Source organism: Pleurodeles waltl, chromosome 1_2, assembly GCF_031143425.1.
Source record: "Pleurodeles waltl isolate 20211129_DDA chromosome 1_2, aPleWal1.hap1.20221129, whole genome shotgun sequence".
Lineage (NCBI taxonomy): Eukaryota > Metazoa > Chordata > Amphibia > Caudata > Salamandridae > Pleurodeles > Pleurodeles waltl.
Window position 1 is genome coordinate 338,375,859 of NC_090437.1, and position 25,674 is coordinate 338,401,532.

General features: G+C 41.7%; 1 protein-coding gene across 1 annotated transcript in view; it reads right to left on the bottom strand.

The window, feature by feature from the left end:
• ADAMTSL1 (ADAMTS like 1) overlaps positions 1-25,674 on the bottom strand; it is a 731,427-nt gene that overhangs the window by 14,763 nt on the left and 690,990 nt on the right. Inside the window, exons 27-28 of the mRNA XM_069239462.1 lie at positions 13,020-13,129; positions 4,027-4,247 (exon numbers count right to left, since the gene is read on the bottom strand). Of these exons, the coding sequence (XP_069095563.1) occupies positions 4,027-4,247; positions 13,020-13,129 (331 nt within the window). The remainder of the gene's footprint in view (positions 1-4,026; positions 4,248-13,019; positions 13,130-25,674) is intronic.

The following is a 25,674-nucleotide window of genomic DNA, read 5'->3' on the forward strand; positions in this document are numbered from 1 at the left end:
TCCATTTATTTTTTTTCAGTTAAGTTTTAGGTGCGAGTTGTGGGTTTTGTTGGGGTATAGGGTGGGAAGTAATTTAATTATAATTAATTATTAAATGTTAACTATTAATAATTATTTAATTGAAAGTTATTTATGCAAATTCTCTAATTATTTTTTCTAATTATTTTTTCCCTTAACTTTCAGGTGTGGGTTGTAGGTTTTGTAGGGGTATAGGGTGGGAAGCAATTTAATTATAATTAATTAATAAGTATTTTATTCATTATTATTAATTATGCAATTGACAATTATGAAAATGTTCAATTTGTTTTTTTTTCAGTTCAGTTTTACGTGCAGGTTGTGGATTTTGTAGGGATACAGGGTGGGAAGTACTTTAATTATAATAAATTAATAACTAAATTGTAATCATTATTAATTATTTTACTGATAAATATGTAAATTCTCTAATTAATATATTTTTGAACTTATGTTTTAGGTGTGGGTTGTGTAGTTTACAGGGGTACAGGGTGGGAAGTAAATTAATCATAATTCATTAATAATAAATTCAAATGATCAATAATTATTTAATTGATCATTAATTATGTAAATTGTGTAATTATGATATTTTTTATATTATATGTTAGGTGTGTGTTGTGTTTTGGGAGTTACAGTGTTGGAAGTTAATAAATAATTTTTGAAAATTAATTATTTTATTATTTATTTTTTAACTGTTAATTATGTTACGTGTATTTTAGGTGTGCGTTGTTTATTTTGTGAAGTAATGGGGGAAGGTATTTAAGTATTTATATATTAAAAAAGGTTCTCAATTTTTTTTATTTTATTATTATTTCATAAGCTATTTGTGTTATACTTTATTTTAATTACATATTTGTTTGCTGTTATGTGTGTGGGAATATAGTGTGGTATTTTACTTATGCTGGTAATATTTGTGTTAATTGATAATAATTATTAAAATGTGTAATAGTTATGTTATTTAAAAAAAACAAATTGTTAAAATTAAGACAATTAGGGGCAGATTACAACTTTGTCAGTTTTAGGACCGCCGTACCATCTTTGGCCACAAGACCGCTGCCACGGCTGACATTTGAGCTACCGCAGCGGTCGGCACAGTGGCGGTCAATGGTGGTGGTGCCGGCACTGGCACCGCCATTTGCATTATGATCTGCCTATCTGCCGACCTTTTCATGGCGGGGAAAGGCAGGTGAAGGGCCACAAAAAAAAGGCACCAGGGTGAATAAGCCCAAGAGGATTGTGGCCGAGCCCATGTTGTCCCTCCATGCCTGAAGTGTTGGTGCGCGCACTGTTTGCCATGCATGACATGATGCATGGAAACAGTGTGCCCGACTTGCTGGAGGCACAGTATTACAGCCGGCATTGACTTCAAGCTCTCTCAGAGCCGAAGCATGCGGCCTCCTTGACTGCGCCACTGACCCACCACCAGCCCCACAGGAATGTCGTAGTGTGGCGGTCGGCTTGGCAGAATTCACCAACCGTTACTGTGGCAGACTCGGGACCGACCACCAAAGTCATAATCAGGTCCTTAATTCTCATATTTAGAATTTTATATTTTGGGGTATTTAACAGAGTTGTTAAAATATGTTGTTTGTTGTGTGAAGTGAAGCATTCTTTTTGTACTGCACCAGTGAGTGGGGTCGGAATAGTACATTTTACCTCTTCTGAGTCTAATGCTTTCCATATTGTTGCACCGATTGGAGTGTGAATAGCAAATTCTATCCCTCCTGTGTCCAATCCTTTCCCTACTGTTGCACACACTAGAGATGAAATAATAAATTTTACCTCTCCTGAGTCTAACGCTTTCCCTACTGTGGCACTTACTGGAATGAGATTAGTAAATGTAATTGTTCCTAAGTCCAACAGCTTCCCTACTGTTGCACACACTGGAGTGGGAATAGTAAAGTTAACTCTCCTGAGTCTTATGCTTTTTCTACTGTTGCACTCACTGGAGTGGAAATAGTCAATTTTACCCCTCCTGAGTCCAACACTTTCCCTACTGTTGCACTTACTTGAGTGAAAGTAGTAAATGTAACCCCTCCTGAGTCCAACAATTTCCCTAGTGTTGCAAATACTGGAGTGGGAATAGTAAATGTTGACCTCTCCAGAGTCCTAGGCTTTCCCTACTGTTGCACACACTGGAGTGGGAATAGTCAATTTTACCCCTCCTGAGTCCAACACTTTCCCTGCTGCTGCACTTACTTGAGTGGAAGTAGTAAATGTAACCCCTCCTGAGTCAATAATTTCCCTAGTGTTGCACACACTGGAGTGGGAATAGTACATTTTACCCCTCCTGGGTCCAATGCTTTCTCTACTGTTCCACACACTGGAGTAGGAACAGTAAATGTTACCCCTCTGATGTGAAAGCTTACCCTACTGTTGCACAGATTGGAGTGGGAATAGTCCATTTTACCCTTCATGAGTCCAAAATTTTCCCTACTTTTGCACCGACTGAAGTGGGAATAGTAAATTTTATTTTTGAGTACAAGACTTTCATTTCTGTTGCATACACTGGAGTGGGGATGGTCAATTTTATATTTCGCGTGTCCAACAATTTCTCTACCGTTGCACAGTTTGGAGTAGGAATAGTACATTTTACCCCTCCTGAGTCCAATAATGTCTCTACTGTTGTATAGATTGGAGTGGGTGTAGTATATTTATAATTGCTATAGTCTAATAATTTTTTTTAATGTTGTTTTAATATATATTACTATTATGTTTGTGTATTTAATTTTATATTATTTATATAAAAAGGTATGTAGTTTTTAACATATCTTTAGTTGAATGTATTTTTATCTATTGTTTATTTTTTATGTATAATTAAATTGGAAATGTTTTAAATGTATTTGCAGTGCATTTGTTATTTTTTATGTTTATGGAAATATATATATTTGTATTTGTTATATTAATAAATAAAAACAAGAAAATTATAATATAAATACAAATTAATATTTGTATAATTGTTTTACATGATATATTTGTATATAAACATTTACTTATACATATATATGTATGTGTGTGTGTTTAATTATATATTTGTATATTTTTAGATACTACTAAAATATATTTAATTTACATTATATTAATTTCATATGTTCAATTAATTACGATTTACTGTTTTTACCTACATATACATAAAAAATTATACGATAGGAAAATTATATTTTTGTGATTGATATATTTGACACGATATGTCGTTATCACAATATTTAAGGTTGTTATATTGTGTCATAGTACGTGTAACGACCTTCCCCTTCACCTCCGAACATCGTCCTTGCTTGCAGAAATCAGAAAAAAACTCGAGACCTGCCTGTTCAACTGACCTCAGCAGGATCCTAGCGCCTGGATACTCTCATGGGTGATAATCGACACTTAACAAACACTGATTGATTGATTGATCCGATCCTTTGACCTTTTAGGCCATCTTCACTGGAAAACAATACCACCACGAATCCCTCTTCCTTTCTCCAGAATTCCCAAAACGCTTTGAAATGGCATCTAGTGAAACTGCATTATATATGTAAGACACATGTTTTTCCCCTATATGTTTCCTATGTCATACACACTTACTAAACCTTCTCATTTAAAAATGTTCTTGACATCATTTAAGTTAGTCATAGAAGCTGCACAATGTATTCACACCGCCACTGATTCTGTTATTGGCTTCATGAAAATCACCCCATTCCCAGGGTTCTAATGCTGCCGTTGTTAGTCCGTATAACACTTCTAATGGAAATATTATGGCTGTTAAAGTCATAAACAAATAATAGTACTTACCCATGTAAAAGTCAATAGACTATAGAATTTTGCACACTCACCAAATAAGCACCGAAAGAATGCCTCAGAAATTGGCAAATCGAGGAAATAAAGTGCCTCATAAAACAGAAATCTTAGATTTCAAAGCTTGCTAATTCCTACATACATTTCTTAAAATGACATGAAATCCAGAATGGTGGCAGAACACCTTCTGAGAACTGATGTGAGATGTGAAGAACGCTCTTGTTTCAGGAGACATACCGTTTTCACAGGGGGCGATGTTGCACCGTTGCCAGTTCACTGGCCTGGGTCTCCAGGAACAGTAGTGCTCCTGGACAGGTTTGCTCGTTCGAAGCTGCACACATTCAACTCGCCGTGACTGGAAGCCATAGTTGCCACATGTGGCTGTACATAGAGTCCACGGGGCTACTCTCCACTGTACTCCGCAGATATCAGTCCAACAGTTCTGCGTACTGAGTGGCCTGAAATAAAAATCATTTGTTACTAATGATCCGAAAGATAACTGTCTAAAAAATAAAATACAGCCAGGTTTTTAGGATATCAAAGTACATTTTTATGAGAAACATTTATTGGTAATCGATCTCAGGAGTTTATTTTAATATTTGCCGAACATGGTGAAAACCTGACTGGATTTTGTAACTCCTTGTGCCTGCCTTGAAGGAAGGAGCTGACCACCTGCTTTGGAGGGGCATTGGAGGTGCCCTTCACGAGGAGCATGCAGCCTAGAAGAGGGTTGCCAGTAAAAGAACAGGTCAAATGGAAGCTGCCGCTGTGGCTTAGGAGTAGAATTGGCATCACTCAGCTATATCATGATGGCCTGAGACTCATGTATCTCATAGCATGCTCCAAAACACTGTGACTACGGGGCACCCAGGGAAACTCTGAATGTACCTTGCAGGTAACCCACCAAAGAAGGCATAGGGCCTCATTACGGGTTCGGTGGATGGGATAACCCATCCGCCGAACTTCCGATGGGGAGGTTGCTGCCATGCTGGCTACCTCTCTGCCAGGCCCATTCTGACTTTCCCGCTGGGCTGATGCTCGGAAGCCAAGGGTTCGGCCCGTCAGCCCAGCGGGAAAGTGGCGGCAGCATTATCGGACCGGCGGCAATGCAGCTGCTGCAGGGTGCACCAGCACCCGCGCAAAGCTCACTGTCTGCACAGGAGACAGTGAGCATTGAGACGTTGCGGGGCAGGGAACCCCTACACTGCCCATGTCAAGTGCATGGGCAGTGCAGGGCCCCGCTGTGGCCTCCTGCACCTGTTCTCCGCCAGCCTTTTCCTGGAAGTGATCCTGCCATGAAAAGACTTGCTGATTCCCACCTCAGCCACCGTCAATCCATTGGGATCACTGATCCTGGCAGAGACAACGGTACCCTGGCTGTCTGACTGCCAGGGTCATAATGTGGCGGTCAGACTGCCACAGCAGTGGCGGCCCTCACCACCACCACAAGCCTATGACTGATTGGCACTGAGAAACCATAACTGCATTTGGTTGGTCACATCTGAGGAACGGAAGCACCAACAGGAGTGATGCATAAAGTTGGGACGCTCCATACGGTCGGTGGGGGCATCGACCTACACCTTTTGATCACTGTTGTGACCCTTGGTGGGCTCTCTGCTTTGGTTGCGTGGTATACAAAAAAGTGAAGAATAGAACTTATAAAATAATCTCAGCCACTGGTAATTACTCAGGCTGCATCCTAGTTCATAATTATTTTGCACACCATGATACCAGTAAAAACAAAGCAGTCTTTGTCCTGCTCCAATAGGAACAGCCAAGCCCAAATTGCTAGGTCAGGTCCTCCCTGAACCGGAAAAGAAACACCAAAAGACTGGTTTCACCCTAGTCAGGGGTCATCCGCCAGATACAGCTTTATTCCTGGGAACTATTTTTTTTAACATTCTCAAATGGGAAGGGGCCCCCGGGGAGCTTTTTCTGGTTGCAAATGCATTATAACTACACTTCAGCATTTGACTAAATATTAATGTTTTGTGGCCAGATTCCGGTTGCAAAACATTATTACATACCATTCTGGTTACGTATTTGGAGGGGATACCTAAAACACATCCCTTCCAAACACAGAATAGGAATTGGGTCTCAAGCACAAATCGCAATTCTGTAACTTGTTACTGAATTTGGTGTTTGCACATTAGAAAAACATTTTTGCAATTCGAAACAGCCCAAATCTGCAATTTGGACTGGTTGCGAATGCAAAAATGCTTTGTACATCAAGCCTATAATTCTTTCCCCATCAGATATGAGAATTGAAGAATGGTGTCTGCATTGCTGACAGGGGACTTTCTCCTGGCATTGCACATTCCTTTTTCCCGACTTTGGTAGACAATTAAAAGATATGGTGAAATAATTGTCATATAAGCTTCTAGGTCAAGGTGCTAACATGCCATAGACAACATGTACAAAGATAAGTGTTTGCAATTACCAAATTTCTGTGATTTCCTATTTGGTAATCACAAAGACCTATGTACAAATGTGTGCTTTACACATTTTGTGAGTCCCAGGGGTTTACAAATAAACCTGCCTCATGAATATTGATGAGGTAGGTCTCAGTTTGCAACTCATTGGGAATTGCAACACTCAAAGGGAGGCCTGTGGGAGTCAACAGACCACTATGTCTGTGACTGCTTTTCAACAAAGCAATCTTTTTTATAAAATGCAGTCTGTTTTCCTTCACAAAGAAAAAAGAAAAGTTTTCTTTACATTTATTAACAGAAGTCAGTTGTCCGTGGAACAACTGGCTGCTCTTAAAAAATGCTTTTACAAACTTTCACAATGGAAAAGGGGTCCCTTGTAGTCTTCTTCCATTATGTGAATGGGTTACCATGTACCTGAAGTAGGTGGTAAAGTGCGAGACCGTATTTCGGTTGCAAACAATTGTTCCATACTACTGCGATTCGGTGTTAAGAAGGAACGCCCTAAACACGCCCCTTCCTAGTAGCGAATCGCAAATCCAATTTCTGATTAGGAAAGGTTAACCAAATCGCAAATAGTACTTTGTACATTTTAAAATCCCTTTTTACGTTCTCAAATGGGCGATTCTGTCAATCAGCCTGTTTGCAAACATAAAAACGCGTTGTACATGTGGCCCCATATTTCAAAATAGAAATAAACACCAATTTAAGAAGGGACGTGCGCCACAACTCCTGTCCTCACACTGCTCTGGCCTGTCTCTGTGTTTCTGCCAGTTCCTACTGCTGCCATCTGCACAAACCTCCCACAACTGGCCAACAGCAGCACCTGACGTCAGAGCAGGTAGACAGACGGAGGAAGTGAAGCGGAACTCGGCTCTACGTGGCCAATTTTAATTGCGTTTTTTTAATCAATTGTGTGTTTTTTTGTAAATCGGATTAGTTTTTACGTGGCGACTTTGGCACATATCGCTTGGTTTATAAGCTAAGAACTGCATAAATCTAAATTTGGTGGACTAACTGCAGAGCTCATTATACTCTCGAAGAAGATGTATTACTGCCCAGAAACAGGAAGGCGATGCGTGAGGACAGAACACCGGAAATTACACCTGGGGAATTTATATTATGCCGTGTCTTGTCACTTGACTGTTTTGATGTCAAATAAATAAGCAGGCAACGCTGCCTCTAAGATTCATTGCAATATGCATTACGTGACCTGTTGTTGCACCTGGAAGGGGTCATGTAGAGACTGGGATGCAATAAAGTTGGAGGGAGTTATAATTAGAGCTAATGCTATAGCTATTTTGTTTCAGATAAAAACGGGGTCGAGGCGATGCACGTTTTTAACAAATCATGCAGAAAAATGCTACTGTATATTTAAAAAAGTCTTCTCTCCACAAATAATCCTGATTTCTCCAAAGAACACAGTCAGATTTTTGTTGTTTTTTATCCCAGTTTCATCTGCGGGTTTCCTGTTACCCCAATTTTTAAAAGCTAACATTTCTTGTGAGAGTCATGTAATGTTTTTTCCACTTAATTATATCTGAAAACATGTAGCACTGTCCCTATTGATACTTATTTTTTTAAGATGGTGCCTACACCATTGATTTGATATTTATTAGCACTGCAAATAAGGAGTAACTATTATTCAGCTAAATAAAATTGAATATATCGACCACAGAAGGATGAAATGCTAACCCTACCTCTCAACAGCGAATACTTACCTCGCAGAGCTCTGTTACTAACATAAGGGTTGTGCTCCCTTCATTCTACAAAAGCACTGGCTACATGTGTTGGAAACGGAAGTTAGTAGATCATCTCAGATTAACCACGCTCTTGAGTGCCCTTGATGCCCTATTCTGTGTTAAACAATTAGCCGTCATGGAATTGGTTTTAGAAATTATATTAATAGTCTTTTGTACAGAACTCTTTTCAAACAAGTGGGCACTTCAGATTGGAAAAGAGCAAGAATATTTGGCAAACATCCAGCTCCTATGCAATGCTTGAACTTTCTTTTCAAATTGGCAAATTCACTAACCTAGATAATACTACTGGAAAAATTGTGCATTGTTTTAACCTAAAGCCATATTCAGAGCTGCCTGATAATTGTACCTCCTGTTACTGAATTCTGATACAAGAATGGTGATCATGCCTTTCTTATTCACCTCCCCTGCCACATACAGAGTCCAGATGTACGGACACGCCTGGGCATCTGTGTCCATCCTCTCCTCTGGACCGATCCCAACACCCGAGCAGCTTCTCAGAGGCATGAATTAAGCCTGAAGTGAGCTGTGATAGACAGAACTCAGGCAAGCTGAGCAAAGAATATTGTAGGGGATCTCAAGTCGCCCTGGTCCGGAGCTGTGCTCAGATCTTTCCTGGATGATTAATCTTTCCCTCCACTACACTGCCCTGACATGATACCCAGCCCCACATAAAATACATTCAAACTAAGCGAGAGAATTAAGGGGCAGATTTATGAAAAGTGGCGCTGCACTCAGTGCAGTACCACTTTAACTGCGCCCCTTAGCAGCCCCCTACCGCCTCTATGCGTGCACTGTATTTAAAATACGGCGCACCATGGTGCAGGGTAAGGGGCAATAGCGTCATTTATCAAGACGCTATTAATGTACTCTGCAGGAGTAGCACCAAAATATTGGTGGTGCTACTGCAGAGTACATAGGGCCCCATTCTAAAGAATGGGAGACCCCTTTTAACGCCTGCTCTTGAGCAGGCGTTATAAGTGATGTAAAAAATGGCGTAAGGAAATCTCATAGATTTCCTTACGCCATTTTTCCTTCTCCCCCATTGGGGAACGTCCCCTTTGCATACATTATGCCTGGTGCAGGCATAATGTAGCGCAAAAGGTTACAGAGTGGTGCAAAGCATGTGTTGCACCACCCTGTAAATAAGGCGCAGGGATTTCGGCCTTGTTCGGCCACATTGACGTAAAAAACGATGACGTTAATGTGGTGCATGGTGGTGCTAGGGTATTATAAATATGTCCTTAAGTGCTATAGATATCAAAAGGAATTATCTAGCTTTTATAGAGAGGATGTTTTGAGATGACAAAAGAAAAGGCATATATACAGACAAATAAGGCAGGAACAAAAAAAGAAAACCCAGACGATGTTAACAAAATGTAATATGCATTTGTAGGTGCTAATGTAAGTATTACAATGACAAAGGATACATTACTAAAATAAGCAGAAGTATAAGCAGCAGTTACAAAAAATACAGTCGTATACAAAAGAAGCTATACGTAGAAATGACAACAAATTAAGGAGGCTTGTTCCTTCTTCATCTGTAGCTAGAGTAAATGTATATTTATTGTTTGACAATTATAACATGAACAGAACACATATCTCTGCTCTCTTATGAGAGATACTTAGTGGAAAAATGATGGCAGTATCCAGTCTATAATTGTAACAAATGCCATTCTGCCTGCGTTTAAAGGAAATATTCCTAAAATCTTTCAAATTTAAAGTAATCTGTTCAAAAGTATTGCCAGTATTAAATCCACCAATCTACCTCCTCCTGGCAATTCATGCCAAGTTGGGAGCAAACTTACAAGAAAAAATTTATGAAATGAGAAGGGTACTTAAGTTTCCATTGTCTAGTCAGTATTACCTGGACCAGAACCGTCTAGATACAGTTATCAGTAACAAAAGGATTAATTACATGAAACATGTTGTGTCAGAAACAGTTGATTAAAGAGAGAAAAAGGAGTGTGTGTTGTATTTGCAAGTCTCAATGAAGAGTGAAAATGTCTTCATAAAATATCCCACATTAGAACTGGTCATCTACCATTAAGGTCCTGTTCTCAATCTTCTTTGTGGATTTGTCTTGAAAGGTATTTGTCAGCAACAAACCTTATAGAACATGGACGTTTTTGTACAATGTAATGAAATAGCAAATATGTTTGATAATTTATGTGTCGTTCCTGTAGATGCATCACATACAGTATTAATATTTTCTAAAACAGCATAATTTGGTATACTAAACAAATGAACTATTAAGTTCAATGCAAACATATCTTAACTTTGGAAGGGACATCAAAGTATCATCTTGCACAACTGCTAAGTCCAAATGCTGCAAGATTATATTTTGACTATGATCTTCTGGTACCTCATCTGTAAAATCAGTTTATAAAATACCCTCCTTTCTCATTCTGAGCTTCCTTCCTAGCTGTCTCCCTGATTGTTACTTATTTTACTGCACCTTTCCACCTTTTTAATTTGTTTTCTTTTCAGATTAATGGAAAAAATTATAACATTATGTGACATTGAGGAATTCTAGATACAAATATAGTTATGACTGCTCCTGTTAACCTTTTGATTTTGTGGTAATATAAATACTTTTGTTTTATTTTCAATAAATACTTCTGAAATTAAAAAGTATGTACCCAAAATGTGTTAATAATCCTTTAATGTTAATAGGAGCTCCTGAAACACACACTCTCTACAAACATCTGGCGCTCAATATAAAAATCCGTATTCTCTTCTGGTTTATCCCACAAGAAATATTGTGAGGAATAAAAAAACAATTGCGATCTACTGTTTTACTGAAAGAAAACGTTTGAAGTGCCTTGTGAAAGAAACTTCACAATTTAAATGTTTGCTTCAGAAATCGCCACCTTACATTAATTTTGAATGATACATTTAGTTTGAAAATATTTTTTTTCAAAATATTCACAATCCTTTCCTAAGTGTATTTAGGAGCTTGATACATAAATGCTTTAACTCAATTTCTAAAATATTTTAGACAACGTGTTTGTCACAGATCCTAGGCAGAACATCAGTTATTACATCATTATGTATAATAAAATATTATTGTATGGTTATTAGTACTGTGGTGGCTTCAATATATTATGATTAGATGATTTATTATGGTAGCTGTGATCCTAGAATTATTGGGGCTAGGTACTCGTCTTCTGCGTACTTTAATGTATAATAAGTTATTACGTGTATGTTTTAATACAGTGGTTCCCAACCTGTGGTCTGGGGACCCCTGGGGGTCAGCAAAGCCTTCTTAGGGGGTCCGTAACTGCTTAGAAAATAGAAAAATATTAACAAATATTGACAAATTAGGTCCCCAGCTTCCAGTAATGACTCGGGGTCCCCGGATTCCAATGAGGATTCAGTGGCGGTCCCTGGGTTCCAGTAATGTTAAAGTGGGGGTCCACAAAAATCAAAAGGTTGGGAACCACTGTGTTAATACACTCAAGATTTGAGTACAGTTTCTCTGAAGAGTGTTTTCGCAAAAATAACTTTCTACTAAATTATTTTTCCTTCAAATTTTTCAATTGTTTTTTTCTGCCAGTAGTTTTATAATAAACGACCTAATACTGATACTTAAAAACATTAATGTGCTCTATATGGTGGGTTCAACACATTAGTCAAGCTCCACAGAGAGGACTTTTCTCCTGACCTTTTACTCTAGCTTAATCAACTTTGATTTATTTTATGGTACTCCTAGATGTCCCTACATGTTAAGGATGTCTCACTTGTCTACTACTGCTTACCAAATTTCACAATCAACAAGCTTTCATGCTTCCATTCACCAATATAATAGCAGCTAATTCCTCCATTATATTCCCAGCTGTGACTTGAGTGGCTGACAGAGAAATAGTTAGTGACAACAGATTCATCCTTTAATAGAGCAGCTGTCAACAGATGGCATTGTGTTGAAGTATGCAATGTCATTTATGCACAATAACAGTACTCTTCCTAGCATTCCTTTTGAGTGGACCCTTAGTTCCTTTCTTCTACCACTTGTATATATGTGGTTTTACTGAACTATTGTCTTTTTGTGATTTGTTTGGGTAATGAAAATAAATTAGAGTGGTTGCTGTAGCTTGTGAGAGTATGTGTTGGCCTGCCTCCACTAAAGGATAACAAACTCCAAAATTCAGATCCTCGGTGACACCACTGAATTAAACCAGCAGAGGAGTTATGTTACAGCATGTGTACAAAAATCGTCATGTTGGAGGTGACCAAGCTGACTTTAGTGTTGTCTGGGACTTTTCCATGACCTAGAGGTGCCAACAATATATGAAATGTTACAGCAACGTAAATAAAGTTGTGTATCCCAAAACCCTAAAATGTTTTCATATATAAACAGCATTACAGTTCACAATTATTAGCAATGTCTGCTGAGCTGATAAGAAAATTCTGACTATGTCCACAGGAACAGGAGGTCTCAGTTAACTGTATTTCTATCACCAATCACTACCTTAAACGCACTTTTCAGTCATCCATAGGACGTCTTTGGACAAAAGAGTGGACTCAAGTGGGCATCTAGCAGAGGAAAGATGTGACTCTGCACAAACAGTACCAGTATGGATTGTTCTTATAGTTTTGGTTCAAAGCTCAGAGTCCTTGTAGGAAAGTGAGGAGTCATAATGTTATGTCAGTCATTTGTATAGTGCACATCCTGCTATTGGTTTGGCCCTGTAGCATTACAAAGCTAATATTATTTTGAAGCAACATAAATAATATGTGTTACTACTGTTTAATGTTATGGTTCTCAAATTATTGATTTAAAGTGTATGAAGTGCTGAATTGGCCCACGTGAAAGGCAAATGCACAGATATAAACCGGTAGTACTTAAGTCAATGAACCATTTTACTGATCGGGCATTTGGGAGACTACCATAAATGCAAATATTTATATCGCAGGCTTTTTACAGTATTTGACCATGGAAAAATCAAACAAACACAAGTGCAACTGAACCATATTGTACATGCTTGTTTTACAACTAGATGCACATGAGATACCGCTGTACTGCATAGTCTAAACATACCTTGGTAGAGTACTGCATTGCTCTGGTAATGCAGGAGTCCCATCTCTCCCCTGGCAGAAGACTTGCCTGTGTTGTATAGCTAGTCTTGGTCCAATGCATGGTCCATTACACTATCGATGGACAAGAAGAAGAAAGATGCAGTTTTAGGACTAGTTGTAGGATAACAAATGTTTGCATTGTAAGAAATATGTTGCCAACGTAGCTACCAGATCCTTGTCGGGTGTTAGGCCACTGGAGAAATGTGCTTACACAAAAAATGCTAAACTACACATCCTGTGTGCATTGCTTACCATTGTCGACCATGGATACAAACTAGAGTAGAGAGAATTGTGGCTTGACATTTAGTGGTAATGGAAAAATAATTCAGCCCTGGAGGAAAGTGTTAAATGCGGAAGAGAATCCATTGGCCTAATTTCTATACCACACTACCCACTAATATTTGATCACTGTGACATAGTATGCCATTGGTGTTCTAGAAAGCCTCATCATTGAGTATGACTAGGGTGCATTCAAGCCCTATACTGCTGTGAATATGTGTGCCACGGGCAATGTTGGGACTTTAAGCTTGCAAATTTTGGGTGGAATAAATTTAGACTGCTTTCTCCCACAGGTGGTAAGAAGATCCCTACGGTAATAGTCCGATTCTAGTATAATTTTTTGTTTCACATTGGATCGAAGCCTTTATACCAATCACTCAGTAATTTAATTGCAGCAACACCTGAAGGTGCATACCTTAAGACCTTTGATGAAGACAAAAAATCTTTACTCCTCCAAGGGTTATGTAGCATATGACGGAAGGACAGATGTGCAACTTCTAAGTAGGACAAGCATTTTTTTTCCAAGCATGTTAGAACATTGGGTTGCCTATGTCCCTAATCATATGAGACACAGTGACTAAGTGCGATTGATCTACATCCACATTTGTTGATATATACTGTATAATAATTTAAATGATGCTCCTCTAAAAATGATATCTTTAGGAATCATAGACAACCTTTTTTTGATGTGCTCAACATGTGTAGCCATAAAGACGAGTCGTGTAGGCAAAACGAACAGTCAAGAGACTTCCTCGCACAAAATGTATGAATTCATATTGTTTTCATTACTTCGTTGGAGGAGATTTTTCATTACAGGGAGTAGCTTCTCCTTCCAGAGGATGCAGACGCCCATGCAGTGCACTGAAAAAGGTCAACTCGAAGCATTACGCCACCCTTCCTATCTCGCATTCCGCGTGGAATGACAGATGATACAGCCAATTCTTCCAGGAAGAATCTTAAGCTCTTCTGTCAATACAAATGACTCCATTCAACGTCCAAGTGAACCTTTTCCAAAGTACACATGCAGAGAATTAACACAATCCATTATTATCGGTCAAAACCATTCTCTGTTCGCATTCAATATGGAGAAGCTAGCTTCACAGTTGAGTGCACTGGAATATAATAAATTTCTATTGGTTATTGCTCAAGCATGGTGCAATTTCCGTGGTGTACTACTAATGCCGGTAATGAACAAGGTGAGGAGGCATTTGGCTTTGGTTAGAGAGGCATGCTGAGTAGAGACAGCATTGCTCTTCACTAAGTTAGAGCTAAAAAGTACAGGTATGTAGGGACAGGTAGACTTAGGACGGATGACAGGCTAAAAAAAAGCTAGTGGCAAAGGGCTTTCTTAAAAATAAGGAGGTTTGGGCGACCAGGGATCGCTGAGCCTCTGTTGGTCTGCCTTTTGAATAAATGTGACTCATGAAGAGATGAAGTGTGTTTTCAGGCAGACTGATGCTGCCAAGTCCTTCCGACAGAACCTAGATCAGGATGGGGTTCGGGATGGATGATTTTTAAAAAATATATATTTATTGGCATTTCTAGGTATAATCATATAAGATCCACAGGACAGTAAAACGTACATCCCCGAGTTAGATCTCCAAATGAAACAAGAAGTAGAAACTGTAATTGTATTGTTGTCAATCGATATAAAAAAGTGAAATACAAGGCTCAGTTGATTGGCTCTCATAGCATAGCAAGAAAGGCAGTTAACAATACCTTACAGGGTTTCACATACAGTTTGTAAAAAACACAACCAACAGTGCTTAAATACAAAAACCACGCTAATACCCACAGTAGTTCTGGCTGGAGGTCGCCCCTACATGGAGTGTGGAAGAGGGGGAGGCAAGGAGAAAAATCAGAAGTATCACTATATACAGATCCCAATGGAGCCAGGGGAGGGAGGGGAGTCCAAGAAGCCTCTCATAGAAATGTCCGATTCTGTTGATCCCCTTAGTCCGAAAGTAAATCCACTAAGGCCTGGTCAGTGTGGCTATCGACGGAGCCAACAGCCTTGATGAAATGGATTAAGGGGAGGTTGATTCAACTTATTGAACAGTTTGATGACATAGGTATCCCAGAGCATGGCCGCAAAAAGCTGACAGGACACCATGGCGTCCTCTTCAGCCACTGCCCATTTAGGTGCCACTTGAAGCTAAGCAAGTAGCCTGGGTGACCGTGCAACCTTCCATGTCACAGCTATTAATCTTTTGAACAGGGCCAGAGTGAGGTCTAGCATTCTCAGGTGATATTTAGTGTGCTTGGAATGTTTGGTAATTCCTAATAGGCAGGGAAGCAGGTCAGGAGACAGCTGTAGGCCAGCCACTGTGGATATGTGCTCCAACACCTGAATCCAGACCCGTGCAAGTGGCAGGCACTCCCAGACCCTATGTAAAAATGTAGTATGTCCACATATGGGACACATTGATGGTGTCCCTGGGAACATTGTGTGAAGCCGGTGTAGTGTGAGGTATGTTTGATGGCGATAATTAAACTGTGTGAATTTAGGGCGACTGTTCTGGGATACACGTTTTACTTGTTCCAGTGACATTGTCAATTATTTAACAGTGAGTGAGCTACCCAGGTGTTCTCCCCAGTGATGTTTACCTCCTAGTGTATGATCTGCGCCTGCCACTAGGAGCGCTGTGTGGAGGAAGGATATTGCCTTGCATCCTGCCCTGTGTGTAAGTAAGCATTGTAACCTCTGGTGCAGTTTGGGTTTGTTACCACCCGCCAACTACGTGTCGGTCCCTGAGAGCCAGTGTAAGAGCATGATAGGTGAGGAAGGCGCCCACTCTGAGTCCATGGGTGTCTTGGAGATCTTGGAATGACTGCAGGATAGCTTTGTCAAATAGGTCACCCATTGGATTATCCCTGCCTCATGCCATGACATACAGTCATGTTAGTCCAACAACGCTCTTGTGGAAGGCGTGTCCCAGAGAGGAAGCTTTGGTGCATATGGGAACACACTCCATTTGGGCTGAAGTTACCTATGCCACACCACTTTGGCTATATGGGGTAATCTATTCAACTCCTTTGCTGGGGCCTCTAGGCGTCAATAACCACTGCAACAGGCTCTTACCACAAGTTCAACTTGCACAAACCTGTATTTCCCAGTCTTACCCCTTACCAACCATCTCATTGGCCACCTCAACTGAACTGCTGCTGCAAAAAAAATTCTAGATTAGGCACCGCCAGGCCACCCTCCTACATGGGGCGCTGCAGTGTCACAATTGAGATCCGCTTTTGGAAGGGTCCCCAGATCAGGTCAGATTCAAGTCCTCTAAGTTCCTTAAAAAACTGCAAAAAAATATAACAGATGCTTTAGGACAAGCATTGTGGCAATAGCTTTACGTCCCAGGGGTGATAAAGGCAAGCGTGTCCAGAAGGCCATCGATTGTCGTACAGAAGTAAGGGCTCTCCCATGGCTACCATCCAGGATGTTCTAGCCACTATGATATACGTTTACTCCCACATAACAAAAGGTCTCAAAGCTCCAAGGAAGACAGTCAAGTCCTAATGTATCTCAGTCTCCCTGATCCACTCAATGCTGTGGGAAAATGCAAGATTTGCACCAATTATCCTTGAGGCCCGCCAGATCACTAAAGCTATCCAGGAGGTCATAGAGGTCAGGCAGTGTGAAGGCCTAGTCCCACAGATAAATTAGAACATCGTCTGCAAAAAGGGAGACAGCGTGCCAGTCCATGCCAGTGGGTATGCCCCAAGTGGGACCCATGGTGCGCAGCAGCTAATGGTGCCATGGCCAGTGCAAAGATTATAAATGAGAGTGAGCAGCCCTGAGGGGTCCCCCTCCTTATGGGAAAGGAACATGATATGTGACCTCCTGTGCACACTTTAGCTTGCGGCTCAGTGTACAATAGCTTGATTCATCTAAGGAACTCTGAGACCATCCCCATGGCTTATAACATGTGGGAGAAAAGACCAACCCAATGTGTTGAAGTATTTTTCAAAATCAAGGGACACTGCCACCGGGATATCAGCTGCGTCCTCCATGGCACCCAGGATATGACGCAGAGGTCTTGTGCTGTAAGAGGTTGCTCGGTGGTGGACAAACCAGCATTGATCAGGATGAACAAGGGAGTCGAGCTTTGGAAATAATCTCTTGGCCAGAGTTTTTCTCGGGATCCTGTAATCAATGTTGAGAGTGGGTGGTATGAGCCCACCAAAAGTGGGTCCTTACCTTGTTTCGGCAGTACCACTATAAGAGCCTCATGATGACAGTCAGGTAAGATTCCCGCTGATAAGTTTCACAGTACACTGCCAACACTTCAGGAGCCAGAATGGCACGGAATTCTTCGTAATACTCCACAGGAAAGCCATCTGAGCCAGGGCGTGGCCTGTGCCATCTGGCGGAAAGCCAACTGAAGTTCTTCCACTTGTAGGGGTGTTCTAACTCTGACAACTGCAAGAAGAAAGGCGGGGTAGAGCAATCTCCTGCATTAAATCCCTGGTTGCTAGCGGGGGAAGTTAGGTCGGGGAGAGTATAATACTTCATAGTAGCGGACAACACATCATTGATGTCCGTCTGGGTATTAACTATCCAAGCTGCAGTGTCACAGATAGCCCCTATAACTGTCTTGGGGATTTCTGATCGTCGTAACTATGCCAATGTACACCCTGATTTATTACCTTCCGCGTGCTGGCATGCTAGGGTGATCACTCAATCACTTGGCTTCTTAGCGGTATCAATGACAGAGCTCTGCCAATCGTGGCTGAACTTTGGCCATTGTCAGCGTTTCAGTTTCTGTGGCTTGTATCCATGATTCTAAGTTGGGGACGGAATGAAGAAGTGTAGTCCTCGCACCCCAGGATGTGCAAATACGGTGCCCTCTCATGACCATCTTTATGGCATCCCACTTCAGTCCCTGAGATTCAACTGTGCCATCATTTTCAGCAAAGTATTCCAAAAGGTGTGTACCTATGGCCTCCATTCAGGGCACATCATTCATCGCTTCTGTCAACTTTGGGGTGGCAGACCCGGCAAACCCCCAATGAAAAGTAACCATGTGTGGGTTATGATCTGAAACTGTCCTACCCAGGTATTCAGAGGTCTGCACCACAGGCCAAAAATCCAAGGTGCAAAAGATATAATCAAGTCTGGTTTGTACCCAGGGGCATAGTAGGAGTATTCGGTGTCTCTGAGGTGACCTAAGTACCAGATATCATGTAAATGCAGCATCCTAGTCCAATGGTGGAAGTGTATAGTCATCTGCACTCCTTGCGAACCCAGGGGTGGGGGTACTGAATGGTCTACACATGCAGTGCCATGCACACAGTTAAAATCCCCACACCACAGTCGAGGGGCCTGGGGGTTTAGAAGCAGGGATTGAGAGAGAATGAGAAGAAACTCACCTTGCTGTATGTTAAGTGCAAATATAGAGATCAGTGATAGGGGGTGCCCATCTTAGGAGCCTTCTAACAGGACTAGCTACTGTTTGGATCAATCAGCACCCTCCCCTGCACAAATGGCAACCCAGGGGCCACACAGATCAGAACCCTTCCGGGCATACACACAGTATACAGTGCCACAGACTTGCCAACTCCAGCGTTTGCTGACCTTCTCAAGTTCCCCGTTTGTACGGTGTGCTTCTTGGAGACATGCAATGTAAACATGCTGATGTCTAAGATATGCATTGATCCTGTACCATCTCATGGGTATTGCCATGCCCCAAATATTCCAGGTTAACACATTAAAAGAGGCGGTCATAGTAGATTGCTTGTACCCTAAAGCAAAAGCATGCAAAACAGTCCCTTTCTCCCAAGGAGCATGACACCCATTGCTCCTTCAAGCCCCCCTTTCCAGCGAGATAAAAATATACACACAAAACTGCAAAACACCAAAACACCCTGACCACAGGCCTGGACGCCAACGAGCATCATGCCTCCATGTTCCAAATAGGAAACCTAGATGTGATGCGTACTATCAGCAATTGAAAGTCCTTGCAGGAGTGTCCAGGGGGGTGGGCCAAGTCCTGTAAACAATGAGACTACCATGTCGCAAGGGAAAGCATCTGGGCCCAATAGGGAGAATCTAAGTAGAGAGCCCTACTTTCTCATGCACAAAACGAAAGTACCAAACATCCTAACATATTATTAGTTTCAGCACTGATTGTACTGATCAAGGGTAGCTATCCTGCTGGATTCCTCAAGGTTCCGGCATCTTTATGTGGGGAGAGCCCTGCTGTGTGATCAAAGAACCTAACCCAAAGGCGGCAGAGCCAAGAATCTCCAGCTCTGAGTTCAAGTCAGTGTCCATGGCAAGGGCTTGGTATCCATTGGTGTTGCATGTGGAGGCCTCAGTAACCGCATGCGCCCTCTCCTGAACTGCCTGCTTATCCGTAGGGCAGGATCGTGTCTTGCACAGGAGGCAACAGTGATTTAGCCTCCTGACAGACCAGCCCTGCAGGCCATCACTTGAGACATCAGGCTGTTCGTGAACACTCTTGGAGTACAGTCACCCCCTGTCTTTCTCCAGGGTGGAAAAGAAATGGGTTGAATCAGAGTCCACCATTTACAGGCAGACAGGAAATAGTAGAGCAGAGGAGAGGCTCTTGGTGAAGAGTTGCACCTTATCCCAAAGGTATTGCGCTTCCTCTGGACCTCGGTGGGGTAATCTGGGTAAGCTGTGATCGTGGTGCCATTATATGTTTAGGGGCCCTTCAACATAAACAGCTGCAGCAGGAGGAGGTCTCTGCCCTCAAAGTTGAGAAGGTGCGCTATGATGGGTCACAGGGTGATCGCAGGGGAGGAGTGGGACCTGGAATCGCATGCGCCCTCTCGATGGAAATGAATTTCGGGTCCCTGGCAGACAATATCGTCATTGTGAATAATTCCTCCAAGAACAGCTCTATGTTTAGGCTTTCAGAGCCATCAGGGAACCCCAAGAAACAAATATTATTATGCCTGGAGCACCCATTTGCATCTTCAGCTCTCGCTGCAAGGCCTCTCACCTCTCTCTGCAATGTTTTAATCTTGTCCTGCAAAGTCAACACTGTAGGCCCGATGGATGCTATCTTAGATTCAGTCTCATCATCCCACTGAGCAAGCTAAGAGTGGTCTGCTCATAGAAGCCTGGTTTTGATTTGTACTGCTCCTAAATGAGCCTCCATAGCAACCTTTGAGTCCTGTATGGCCTGCAAGACCTTATCAAACATGCCTGTGTGTTTTTCCAATGTACACTCCAGCTGGCGGGTCAGATCCGCTGAAGAAGGGGTGACCAATAGTATGGCCATAATTGATTCTGGGGCAGGGATTTAGAAGCCTTAGGGTGCACCATGCCACTGGGTGTCTCCAGCACTACCGTCTGAGGAGCACCTCTAAGGAGCATGCTCGTCCAACTATGGAGTCTCAGGTGTCACAAATGCAGCCCTTGTGTGGCCAGTCTCACAGTGCAAAGTAGGTGGTGGGTCTCACACAAGCCACAGAAGCTCTTGTATTGTTGCTGTGGTGTCTAAGACGCAGCGGTTACCCTGCACTGCTGTGCTGACGGGGGCAGTGCAGGTCTCAGACGGTGGGGCGGGAGGCCTGGTCATGCTGCCTCTCACTGTCTACATCAGCCTCTCTGAGGCCAGCGATCTGGTGTCTTAGAAGCCGCTGAAGGTGCACTTGTGAACAGAGGCAGTCCCAAAATTCAGAGATTGTCTATTGGTTGTAAGGTTTAACAATGTCACAGAGCCAGGTATAGGGTAGCCGATAGGAGGTGTGTATTTAGGAAGGCCAAATACGAGTCACAACATAGGGCCGCAGATCAGGAGAACTCTCTGGGTATCACACAGTGCTGAGACATGCAGCACTGCTCAGAATGCTCTCAGTGAAGCGCACAATATTGAGGCGACGAACCCCTTAGTTCCGGGGCTCACCGTTTAAAACACTGGGCATGATTCATGAAGGCCACCAGGACCAGTGCTAACGCGGGGTCCAGAATGGCAGCCTCATATGTAGGTAGACCTCTGGGTCCTCCCAAGAGAAGCCCCGGCAGTCCCCTTGGGGAATTTAAGCCAGTCCTCCATGTGGTGCGGCACAATTGGGGTGGTACCTGCAGAGGAAGGGAGCCGGGTGCTTCGACCAGAGATCCCCCACACAGCAGACAGTCCCTGGGTATAGAAGGAGGCCACTCACCTGCCAGGCCCCGTAGGTTCTCCCTGAGTTTCTGCGATTCCCCTGACAGCAGGGAAGCGCCTGTCATCAGGTGCGGTCATGCCAGAAATGACACCGGAGTACTGAGAAGGCAGAATGCCGCCGTCACTCACTGCAGCCCACAAGCCATCCAGCAGGATTGTTTCATGAGGCAGCGCTTCCCTCCTCAGCCACAGCATACACTGGGATCCGGGGATCCAGCAGCGGCAGCCAAAGTAAGCAGGCTGCAGATGACGTGTCCAGGCTTCTCTCTGTCGCTGCAGCACAGCCGCTTCAGGCATTACTCACCCAGGGCTCCCGATATATCGAGGGGACCAAGAGTATGCAAAAGGGCTGCCTGGGGCTCTGGATCATGAAGGATAGTTTGAACCAGGACCAGACACAGCCTTAACATGAGGAGTCTGACCACTGCACCATCTTGGCCATGCCCCCCAGGTGGGTGGATGATAGTGCTCTAATACCCAGCTAATGTATATCTTTGAGAATGTTGTGAGATTCTGGAACATCTGTTAAGGATCATGTGTTGCAATGTAGCCTGGTATGGATGGCGCATGGCAGATAAGGTGAGGGTACCTGGATGTGATGCACCATTTCTGAATTTTCCCTTTTCCTAATGCTGCGCCTCGCCTTTCACTCTTTTACCTAATACACAACTCACAGTGTTTTTTTTCTGCTTTGTTATGCATTCTGTTTACTTTGCCCCAGAAAATGAAATCAAACTTTTTTTTGCCTATTTCGCTACAATGGCTGCCTATGTTTTTGGCGTTTTTTGTCATATAGTTTACTTTACCCAAAAAATTTAGTTATTAAAAAAAGTGTTAATTAACCATTATGAAACAGCTCATGAATAAGATAGGACATTGCAGGTTTAACGAAGTCCTAACTATTGAGTGCTGTATATTCCTCTAGGAGCTTTTGCGTAAGGTGCAAGTTTAGTTTTTTTGTTTGAAATTTTACAAATAGAGTTTTGGAGATAGTTGGTAGTGGTAAATGCCCCAATCACTGGTTGAAGTGCTTGATCCACAGGAGCCCCTATCAGTAGAGTTTGCTTCACAATGGGGATGACAATGGTGGGGTATAGAGGGTGGTAATTTTGCTGGTGGAGCTTCAGGATTTATTACTTCCTCCAGAGAACGCTGAATTTTTCTGTTTCCATCAAGTTTTAAACCAAACTCTGACTCATCAAAACTTCAAAATGAGTGAGTAAACAATGCACTAAACAACATGCTCTTCCTAAGAAGCATACTCTGTGCTTCGAAAGTAAGGGAAGTATTGTATACATATATCTGTGTATATGTATGTATGTATGTATGTATAGGGTATTTCTTGAGCACAACCCTAGCCAAAGGGCAGTGGGACACTACACAGGGTCAAAGACAAGCATAAAGTCAATGAGTCAAAGGGTTTTAAGAAAGGTAGTTAAGTTGTGGACATTTAGGGGCATATTTAACAGCCCCTAGGGGCCTAGCACCTCCTTGAGCATAATTTATTTTTACGCTAATGTGGCCCAAAGAGGCCAAAATCCCCACACCACATTTACAAATGCTTGTCTTGCACCACTTTGTAACCCTTTGCCCTACATTATTCCCACTCCAGGCAAAAGGTATGAAAAGAGGGCATTCCCCCGTTAGGGGGACTGATAAAATGGCGCAAAGAAATCTAAAAATGGCGCAAGGAAATCTAATAGATTTTCTTGCGTAATTTGTTTTTGGCACTTTTAATGCTTGCTCAGAGCAGGTGTTAAAAGGGGGCACATCATTGTTTACAATGGGCCCCTATGTACTCTGCAGGAGTAGCGCCAAAATTGTGGCGTTACTCCTGCAGAATACATCAATAGCGTCATAAAAATGATGCTATTGCCCCCTTCCCTGCGCCATGATGCGCTGTATTTTAAATACAGCTCACACATGGTGGTGGTAGGGGGGCGGTAAAGGGTGCAAGAAAAGTGGCGCTGCACTAGGTGCAGCGCCACTTTTCATAAATCTCCCCCTTAATGCCTTGTGATGTAGTGTTCTTTATACAGGTGCGCCATGTTAATTCTTACTGTCAGTTGTCTATCTGTTGTTGAAATGTGAATGGTTTAATAACTGTTAGTCCTTTTAGTCATTGATTTATTAATTGTTCTGTTACTTCATGGAAGGACATCTCCTATCTTGGCTCTAAAACTCAACAGCAGAACCATCAGCAACCTGCCCACGCAGATGTTTTTGCTGTCAAAGTTTCCCTATGTTTCATACCTTAAGATTAGTGTGATGATATGTATTTATGTATGGGGGGATAACATGAAAAGAAATATGTCAACACAGAAATGCACAGGGTCCAGCAGCTGAGTAAAATGCCATGTGGATTTGCAATTTAATGGATTTTTTGACTTTTTATTTTATTAGTTTCAACTGGTATGTTTGTCAGCACCACTCTGATACATTAAAACCACTATTGAAGTTTCTCATTAACTGAGTCACTCTCATTGGCAGTCTAGCCTAAGAGGTATGCTACTCAATGAGTAATGACCATGAGTGATGCTTCCTTTTCTGAGGACCCTCCAGAGCAAGATCATCCACAAACATAATTAGATTCACTGATTAATGGGTAAGGACATGCTGCTGGTGAGCATATACATATAGATACTTTGCATGCATGCACATACAAACAAACAAGCAAAGGGACTTTAAACCACATGGCACTAAAATTCATATATTGACAAATCATCAGAATCAAATGGACTTGCAAATAAGAAACAGCGCTCAGTGCGGAAGAGATGATCTCAGTTTAACAGAGCTTGAATATAAATGAAGGGCAACATGTGAGGAATCGAATATGTCAACTCAACTCAGTTACCGGGAAATATTCTGGGCCCTTTACCCTATGCACATAAGTCAATTATACTCAAATCAGTCTCCTCCCTGCAGCACTAGGGGCAGTTCAATCTGACCAGTTAGGCCACTTCTCTCAAAGGGAACACAAGAAATCCTAGGCATGTTTTTTTTTTGTGATACGGAACTTTGCACAGCTTATGCTGTGACACAGCCATGTGTCTGACCATTGTTTGTGCAAACATTTTAGTAATGCTTTTAGTGAGCCAGACGTCAGCATTAGGTGACATTTATATTCATGTTTTAAAACCTTACCATGGAGAAAAGCTGCACTGACCCATATATTAAAAGTGCTCATGTTTTATTTGCGGTGGACACCAATGTGCCAACCAGAATTGACAATGTGCTAACAAGACTAAAATAATGTTGAAGTATATTTTTACATTATAATAACTGTTAGTAGTGAAAAAATTGATTTATAATGTTTCATTTGTGATTTATTAGTATAAATGTGCATGTGCAGAAACATAAATGCACTTGTCATATCCAATGTGATGCTTTAACAAAGTTGCAATCATAAATTAAATGTTGTTTGCATACATTATTAAGGCTGAGCCTATACGTTTGCATAATATGTGTGTCTTATTAATAACAATATTAATGCATTATGTATCTTGTGTTAGCATAATTAGGCCTAAAGACTTCGTATTTGCACTCATGTAAAATTGATGAATCATTTCTTTTACTAACATGAATTTTTTCATGAGGTTGTTTCTCATGAATAGTGAAGGGTCCCATTGTTCATTGTACAAGACTTGTTTCCCAGTGACGTGACCTTGATTCTGGAACATTAAGGCCTGTGGACAGAATGCTAAAGCAGTTGATACTGTTAACCTGAACATTCCCTTGAGAACTGTTGAAATCATCTTACACCCTGAGAAGAATCTGCATTGTATGAAATGATGTATAACTTGTATTAAACTACTGAATTCATGCAGAAAAAGGAGATGGCATCAGACCAAACCTGAGTATTCTCTGTCCTTTTGCAAATTCGATTTGTACTCAAATTCCAATTGGATGTTGCCCCTTTTGCGTGATGTGGACTCATTAGACTGACCAATCAAGCTGTTTTGAGTATTTCTAATTAGGGAAGGACTTTGTAAATTTTCAGTCAGTCCCTCTCGGAGTGTTCTTCTGATCCTTGCTCCTTGGATGTTTCCTGATTGTTTCCCTGTGCAGCCTGTGTTCTGCACTTTCCCTGATGGTGCTTCTAACTGACTTTGCTGATGATCTACATGCTTTGCTGATTAAACTGAATTGAATGCTGACACTAGGAGAGGGATATTATATTGCAAATTTTATATTCCC